General features: G+C 39.8%; 1 protein-coding gene across 1 annotated transcript; it reads right to left on the minus strand.

Moving 5' to 3' along the window:
* Nucleotides 1–2,610: 2,610 nt before the first annotated feature.
* LOC149751645 (anthranilate O-methyltransferase 3-like) lies at nucleotides 2,611–8,145 on the minus strand. The gene is made up of 4 exons (XM_089926098.1): nucleotides 8,003–8,145; nucleotides 7,502–7,906; nucleotides 4,074–4,346; nucleotides 2,611–3,746 (listed from the first exon to the last, which is right to left on the minus strand). Exons 1-4 carry the CDS (start codon nucleotides 8,081–8,083, stop codon nucleotides 3,384–3,386), a joined length of 1,122 nt encoding a protein of 373 aa, XP_089782224.1. The 5' UTR covers nucleotides 8,084–8,145; the 3' UTR covers nucleotides 2,611–3,383.
* Between the last annotated feature and the right edge of the window lie 554 nt (nucleotides 8,146–8,699).

An 8,699-nucleotide genomic window follows, 5' to 3' on the forward strand; every position in this document is an offset into this window, starting at 1 on the left:
ATATATGTACATGTATATATATGCGTACATATACATATATGTATACATGCATATATATGTATGCTGGAGAGAGAGAGAGGGAGAGAGTATTAATTGGGGGGGTTAAGAGGTTGAGTTAATGTGGAATTGTAAAAAGACGTAAAATACCCTTAAGAGTTATAAAAACTAAGGATATTTTTTATCTACAAAAAAATGGGTAGATTGATAACCTACCATAACAGAGAGTAGGTTATCAATCCCCTATATATATGTGTGTGTGTGTGTTGTGGTTCAAATCTGGCCTGAGGGTGACCACGTCGGAGGAGTCGGGGGAGCCGCCGGAGTGCGGAGGAAGACGAGAAGAGCCACCTCCCGCGTTCGACGGTGTACCTGCACAAAGCCTCATCGGTGTTTCCGGTGAGGGCCCTCTGACGATCAAGTTAGAGTAGAGCTTGCTAGGTCCAGTCAAAAATCCCTTAGGTGTTACCTGTTGGGGTTTTTTATAGTCCCAGTAGGGGTGCTTAGGTGGCGGATGTATGTCCCGTTCCCATCATGAGTGGGAGTGGCATGCAGCCAGAGTTTGCTTGTGGCACGCGGTGGAGTCCATTCTTGAGAACAGTAAGGCATTGATAGTCGTAGCAGGGTATGACCGAAATAGCATGGTGCTGTCCTTTGACTGCCATGGCCTAGCTAGCAAAGTGTGGCATAGTGACGTCGCGGTGTACGGCCACGTAGGAGGGCGTGGGCATGCACATGGGTGCGATTGTCGGTAAGGCCGAACTAGTTGATAGGTCGCATCATGCATTTGGCGAGGTCAGCTTGACAGGTGCCGAGGTGTGCTTGGTGAAGCACCCAAGCTCAGGGGTTGGGGCATATAATTGGAAAGGGCGCCACGACCGAGCCTGGTGAAGCGCCTCGAGCTCAGGGGTCGGAGCGTATAATTGGAAAGGGCGCCCCGACCCCGCGTCGGCGAATAAAGAGGGTGCCCCGAGCTTGGTTGGGGCGCATCGGCGAATAAGGAGGGCGCTCTGAGTTTGGCCGGGGCGTATCGGCGAATAAAGAGGGCGTCCCGAACTTGGTCGGGCGCGTCGGCGAATATCCGAGGTTGAAGGAGCTTTCGGCAGAGTCCGAGGTTGGGTTAATTTTGGGTCGGACCGAGGATACGTCTGGTCGGCGTTGGTGTCTGTTGGGCCGAAATTTGGTGGTCCTTTTGTTGTGGGCTGGACGATCCATTTTGCCTCTCACCAATATATATATATATATATAAACTTCACCAAGGAGTTCAAAGCCTGAGGCATGACCAAGTGGTCAGTGCTCTTAATTTTCTTTTTCTCCAATAGCTTAGTTCGGCAGATAGCTATATAGTAAATAAAATGCTCAAAATAAATTTATACCATTTTATTGATGAGTAATGGAGGAAGTAAGATACTTCCCCCAAATTTATTCAATAAAAGTCTATTTACATGGTGGAGATATATCATTTTATGTTGATAATTAACCGTCTTATTCTAAGTTTACTCAAAAAATCATGCAGGTGAAATATATACATGACACCTCGAAATCAAAAACGATCTCTTAACTACTGTATCTTTTGATGTCGAGAAGAGCTCATGCATAAAGATGGTTAGTTTAACAACAACAAACAAATTTGCAAAACCAGTTAAAAGAAGCAATTGAAAGGGGAAACCTTTGTACCAAAAAAAGGGGAAATAAAAATCAATTCAAGAAAAGAGGAAGGGAAAAGACACAGAAAATCGAAAATAAGGAAAAAAAGTTCAACATTTCGTACCTTGTGCATAGTGAGGTAGATCCTAAGAATAAAGCTATGTATAATTCTTGTGGATTTACACATGTTTTCCCAGAGCTTTCTTGAGCTCAGGCCAAACCATTTTTCGATCTTTTTTCTGCTTTTTATCTCAAGTTCAAGAAAGCTTCGGAAAAATATGAGGCAACCCATGCATCTTCTCATCTTGGAGAATCAAGTAAAGCTTTGATCATTTCAAAAGCGCAGAATACAATGATGTATCTTCTTAATCCAACGTTGCAGTGGTTTTATGTCTCAAAGTTAGGGACAGAGAGCAAAGGGGCATGATGAAAAGGACCCAAGGTAAATTTGTAGCATTGAAAGCCCTAGAACTATTCCAAATGAAACAATACTTGATGTCACAACATCATATCAGGTTTTCTGCTTGCAACTGCACCTCCATACACATATCTAGAAATCACCACTCATGGCAAAGGATAATAACCTTTAACATATTACTTGTCCTCTATTTATGACCCTAAAATGAACATAAGGGGCACTAATTTTTAGCTCGAAAGAACTCTACACCTTGAAACTTAGTCGTGATCATGGTTGGTCAAACTTGCACTACCCTCAGATAAACCCTAAACCCAGCCATGGTCTTCATCCCAAACGAGCCTATGGAAACCCTAGGATTGTTCAACATGACACCCCATCAAATACTAGAAAGAGAGAACCCTCTTGAGTTTTTACTAGACCTACCATTTAAACGAATTCTAACCCTAATCAAGCCATTAACCATGAATCTTGGGCTCTTCAACATATGCAACAACATAAAAATCTGGAATTTTGCATCAAACCTATCACATGAATAAAACCTAACCCAAATCTTCCTTCTTAAAGAGAGATTCAAAATTGTCTATATGTCCGCGCATCTGCACCACATAATCTAACCCAATCTTGCATAGAATGTAGGCATCCATACATCAGATCTCATCCCACGGATAAGCAATTTCCGTGCTCTCCCATCTGCATCAAAAGCAACGCTTCCAAGTGGTGGAGGGGAAATCCAATTGTGGTAGCCTGTATGCGTTCAGTCCACAAACACACCAGTATATGGAAACCAAGCTTAAAGGAGCCCAAGTATTGGAATAGCAGGCTGTAGATTTCTCTCAAATAAAAGTTCATACTAAATTCTATTATTTTGTGCTTAATATAGAATAGATACTCAACCTTAACTTTTATATAAAAATTTATGAAAAATAGAGACAAAGTTGTCTCTCAGGTTTTATTACTTATCCGCTCTAGTCTTGCAAATCAAGTTTTTGGATAGCCAACAAACTAGTATTTTTGTAAATTGAACTTGTGCTTTGCTACAGCATCACTCTTTAAATAAACACATCTGATAAAATTTCAGGATTTGTCATCAATTTCTCTATTTTGAATAAGTGTAAAAATTAGCAAACATTATTAATGAGAAAAAAAAGAACAAAAGAAAGCATTACAGAAAGTAGGAAACAAGCTTCCATTTTATACTAATAATGATTCAATCTTTTCTAAATACCATTACAACCATTAAGGACATAATCAATATTTTTATTGATTTTCCATTATGACAAGTGAATTGTACCGATGGATTATTAAAGATCCAAATTGATCCTCACACTTTTGTCTTCAAAGCAATGACAAAAACAGGATGCTTAGTCTTCTCCTCCAAGAGATGCCTTGCAACATTCTTTGCATATCTTGAGAATAAATCATCAAGTATATGCTCCCCAAAGCTACGAGCAATCACGGGTTCTATCACTGCTCTTATAGACTTTGCCACATTTTCTCCGCTTATAATATTGTCGTATATGCGATCATCACTAGAGTCATCAAATGGATCCCAGTTCGACTTGAATATTTCTACTTGATCGAGATCAAATAATCCTACGCTTTGTATCACTGCCCTTACCTCCTCCATAGAAGGTGCGTAAAAAGGCAAATTGAAGGCATCCACCTTTTCCTTTTGCAAGATACCCTGTATACAATAATCAACACATTTCAAAGAATCGATTGTCAATATACGCAGCAAATTAAATAGCATTTTAACAATAAAAACATAAAAGATGTTGTGGATCTCTTTTTAGCCCCCCGATGGGAATGTCCCCTTAACCAAACGAACTCAAAGTATTGGATTAGAAATCATCTTTCTATATCAATTCTCTTATCTTTCTATCCCTCTCAACTCTCTTTCCATTGGCCTTCTTGTTAAATGCTTTCTTCCAAGAGAGATATCACAAAGATATGAATGAAGTCCGGCACCCAAATAGTACCATAAGTTTATAAAAGAGGAGAACATATATACCTCTAGGACCATAGCATTGAGTGCCTCAGCCAGTAGTCCCCAAAGCTGGCTCAGTTCTCCACTTGGTGCATATTTGTTAGTCCTTCCTAAAAACGATAGGACCATTCGTCCTCCGAAACCAAGTTCTTGGAAACGAGACTTGAGAAATGTCGTGAAGTCTCTGCGGTATTGCTCTTGATATGATTCCACCACAGTAGGTGGACTTGTCTCTGATATGTAAATGTTTTCCTTGTTTAATGGAACACCAGTATTACTCTCAACTCCTGGAGGAACCTAGAGTTTCAAAATTAAAATCAGTATCCTGAAATATTAAATGACATATGGTTGCAAAAATAAGAAATGTCTCTATATGGTACCATTCAAAATCAAGTGATGCCGTTTGGTTTGGAGCAACACATACCAATTTGGCTTATATGTCAAATCGAACATTATTATTGCATGTTGCCATACTAGTAGGGTATAGCATGATCAATATGGGACGGCACAAAAGTCCGTCCGATCATATGATACATCTCATTAGAAGCCAAGAGGTGACACTTCTTATGGTAGGTATTTACCATTTTACTACTATCTTGGATTGAATATGGAACTTCTTTTATGAAGATTTTCTTGTCAATGAGTATGGCTAGGGTATCAATAGAGGCCGATAACCTACTAACCCCACCTAAAATCAACACAAAATATTGGGTTTGGATTCTGAGTTTAGACCCAGATTTTTTTGGCTCAGGTATTTGATTAGGTAGGTCTATACCCAAAAACATGAATTCGATTGGATTAAAATATTCATATATGTATACACACACACATATATATTCATATATATACTTACATATATATATATATATATATATATATATATATATATATATAAATATATAAATATACATTCATGTATATATATCTGTGCATCTATAATTTGTTTAATCGTAAAAGAAAAAATCAAGGAGAGAAGCGAGATCATAATCAATCGTGTTCTACCAAATTGTTATCCATGTCATTTGTTGTTCTCCATTTTATAGTATATTTTTTATTATTTAATACTTATATTGATCTCCATTATTTTAGAATCTTTTCCATTCTTCACGTCTTTTAGTCGCATGGATGCTTAGGTAACAAAAGAGTTGAAAAAGTTCCTTCTTTTAGCTATAATTTTAATATTTTTATATATTCATGTTTCACAACTCATAAGGTAGCATTTTGGGATTTAAAAAATTAAAACATAGTAAAATTGCTTGTTGAACATCCAATTTCTACCCAAAATCAGATTTAATACATGACCTTTTTGAGATCCAATACTGATTATGGATATAAAGTATTAATTAGGTTTGAGTTTATATATAGTAAATCTAACCTAAACTCAACCCATTGGCACCTACGGTATATGCAATTTGTTTCTGGAAAGAATCTCATTTTACATTTTTTTAATTTAAAAGATATATTTTCTCTTAGTTTTACCGGTTTACAGATTTTTTAGTTATAAAAAATATTTTATTATTATTACTATTTGTTTAGAAGGAAGGAGGGAGATGTTAGGTGTGACGGTGTCCCCCACCTTAATATATTCAGAAATATAATGTACAGTGGTCAGAGCTTGTGTTACAAAAGTCCAGTGGTGCATTTAAGGATCTTAGACCCAAAAAAGCCCTATGAAAAAAACATCAAAGAGGAGATTAGGAGGTTTGGCTGGATGCTTGTTTGTACAAGGTAAGAGGTATAAGTATGAGTACTCATGCGGATACGCATTTAGTCCCATATTGACTCCTCCCTTGGTAAATTTTGATAATATATAGGACTAAGAAATCTAAATTATCTTTTGGGCTAGCTTTTTAGGTAAGATCCTCGATCGTTACAAGTAGTTTTGGATCAAACCTGATCATGACCTATGTCAATTAAAGAAAACCGCAATAATAGAATCATAAAAGGGATTGATTACAGATTGATCATGATATTTATGATTATATCTAGATTCTTAGCCTGATGAAAAGTGTCAGTGCCGACATATTTAATTAGTCCTACACCGACATGCTTAGGATAGAAATTAAGTACTTATTTATCCAAAAACTCAAATAATATTTTCAACATGAATGATATACCGGTGGGTGCCACATCATATGCTAGACCTGCCAATCCCAAAATGAATGTCATCAGTGCTCAACGAAGACACATAGTTCTTACAGTCTATGCATCAGGGCTCGGAGTCCTCGACGCTTTGTCAGGTGGTGGTTCGAGCGAGCTGTACCGCCTACCAAATCTGGTTGGCCAAGAACGCTCGTACATTCGGCGAACGATATATGTCGCCAAGATTTGTGGTCGAGAGTGCCCGCTGTCAGGCGGCAGAGTTGTGTCATATCACCCCCGCTGGAGCGACCTTGATAGCTCGGGACATTTTGAGCTCCCACTCTGCTTCGATCGGCATCATCCCGCATGGTGTTTTTCACCTGGGAGCCCCCACCCCCGAGCTTCTTCAAGGTCAACTTTGATGGGTCAGTCCTAGATGGTGGCACTAGGAGAGGCGCGGGTTTCGTTATTCGAGACCCGTCTGCCAGGGTCGTGGCTGCTGAGGGTAGTCAGCTATTTGACACCTCGGTGCCGAGTGCGGAGCTGAGAGCTGCTTGGGCGGGCCTTTGCCACGCCCGGTATGTGTTACAGGCCAGGTCTGTCATCCTGGAGGGTGATTCTGTTACCGTTATCAGTTGGATCCAGGGGGTTCCTAGGGGTGACGGTACAGACCATCCCTTGCTTCGGGACATTTGGGCTGTGGTGAGGGATGGATGGGCCTTTCAAGCCAAGCATATTTACCGTGAAGCCAATGATGCGGCGGATTGGGTGGCTGCGTATGTAGCTAGTCATTCCGGAGGCACCTTGTGGACTGGAGATGGGGAGCTGCCTTTGGCACTCCGAGGTATCCTATTTTTTGACTTTATTGGGGATATCCGTACCCGTCAGGTATGATCCACCCGTATTAGCAAAAAAAAAAAAAAGGCACATAGTTTATCGGGTTCCATGTGATATAATACATCGGCGGCTTCGGATTTTATCTTTGGTGTGAAGAAGTGATTCACCTTTTTTTTCACAATATGCACTGTTGGATCACACAACAGCTGCTACAAGAATCGTGCAAACAGACGGAAGAGAGTTTGGAGTGCTTCGAGAAGTATACGATGCATGATCCAACAGTTTGATGTCGTGAAAAAAATATTAATCATTCTTTCATACCAAAGAGACAGCCGGAGCCGTGGGTTGCCGTGTGACACTGGGATCTGCTGATTCATGTGTAGCCAATTGATTAAAAAATGGGTGTGCAAGGAGTCTTATGTGATTTACCGGAAAAGAAAAATTATTATATGCACATTTAACAAAAAGAAAAAAAGAAAAAATAGAGAGTATCATATATATGCAGGTATAGAAAAAGAAGGAAAGATGCAAACCTGAGAGAGCCACATGAGACAGTAGGAAGAGTGGAAGAAATGAACGCTTCGAGAGGGGAAAAGCCTTCCATAGAAAGAGCCAGGCACTCCCACAACATAGAACGGCGGAATCCACTCTTGCTTCTCTTCCTTTAATTTCTCCTCGTGTACTTCCAAAGACTGAAAAATACTGTTGAAGTCATTCCCCGGGAGATCGTTCAAGAAGAACAGGATCTCCGGCGGGGGCCGTCCCAGCCGTCGGCTCTGATCGTCCACGATATCGATGGCCTCGAAAACCACATGAAATGTGTTAGGACCAGAAGAGCAACCCAAGTCAGCCACCACCATGCTCTCAGGCAGGGCAGTCTTATAGACCTCTCTCAAGGCCTCCTCCACTATGGGCTTTGCTTCAAATATTGCCTTCTCCTGGGAAAATTCACAAGCAGAAGGTTAGAAATGGACTTGATACTTAATGTAAACCTTGGGATAGAATGAGGAGGCTAAGGAAGATCGATGACTGACTTGAACCCTGGAGTTGGTGGCGTAGCTGGTCTCTCCAGCACCTCCAACCATGTGAAGAACTTGCTCTACCTTCATCCCCATTCCTTCTAATAAACGCTTCTAATTGCCTCCTCTCTGAACTTGCTGTACGCTAGTTCTCGCGGTTTGGTGTGCTCGCTCTCAGCCATGAGGGCCTATTTATAGCTGGACGTACCTGTTTCACGTGTGAAGTAAACGTCGTAAGTGCTGATGTCTAATGCCTGACGTTACGCCCTTCGCGTCACATTTTGGGAATTTCATGCGGCTGGTACGCATGGCAGATTTTATGGATAGAAATTTTGCTGATGCACATTTGACACATCTTCTCGTTATAATATAAAAAAAGAGAGAATGTATCAATAATTTATATTTATTTTTATATTTTATAATTGCTATTACAATAATATATACATCAATACACACTCTAACGATATGGCAACTCAGAAAATACCATAACAAGATACTAAATGTGTTCAATATGTCCTCTCAAACTTAAGATGGTAAAGTAGAATCTAACTTAAGTGTGAAAATCATATCATAAAAGCGGCAAAGTAGATGCACTTTGATGAAAATATTAGCTATCTGATCAACTGAGTTTATTGAAAAAAACCGTGAATTAAGTATCACGAACAATGTGTTGGCGCCCAAAATAATAATAATTTTCGAAATATTTACCGTG

Source organism: Phoenix dactylifera, chromosome 11 (genome assembly GCF_051530095.1).
Source record: "Phoenix dactylifera cultivar Ajwa chromosome 11, Ajwa_hap1_PhDact_Kaust_v1.1, whole genome shotgun sequence".
NCBI classification, from domain to species: Eukaryota; Viridiplantae; Streptophyta; class Magnoliopsida; order Arecales; family Arecaceae; genus Phoenix; species Phoenix dactylifera.

Excerpts from the sequence above, each read along its gene's own strand:
- LOC149751645 (XM_089926098.1), bottom strand. The coding sequence starts at position 8,083 with ATGGGGATGAAGGTAGAGCAAGTTCTTCACATGGTTGGAGGTGCTGGA. Across the intron at positions 4,347-7,501 it reads GTCTCATGTGGCTCTCTCAG|GTTCCTCCAGGAGTTGAGAG; the intron begins GTTTGCATCTTT and ends TTGAAACTCTAG. Across the intron at positions 3,747-4,073 it reads TCAATGCTATGGTCCTAGAG|GGTATCTTGCAAAAGGAAAA; the intron begins GTATATATGTTC and ends TATTGTATACAG.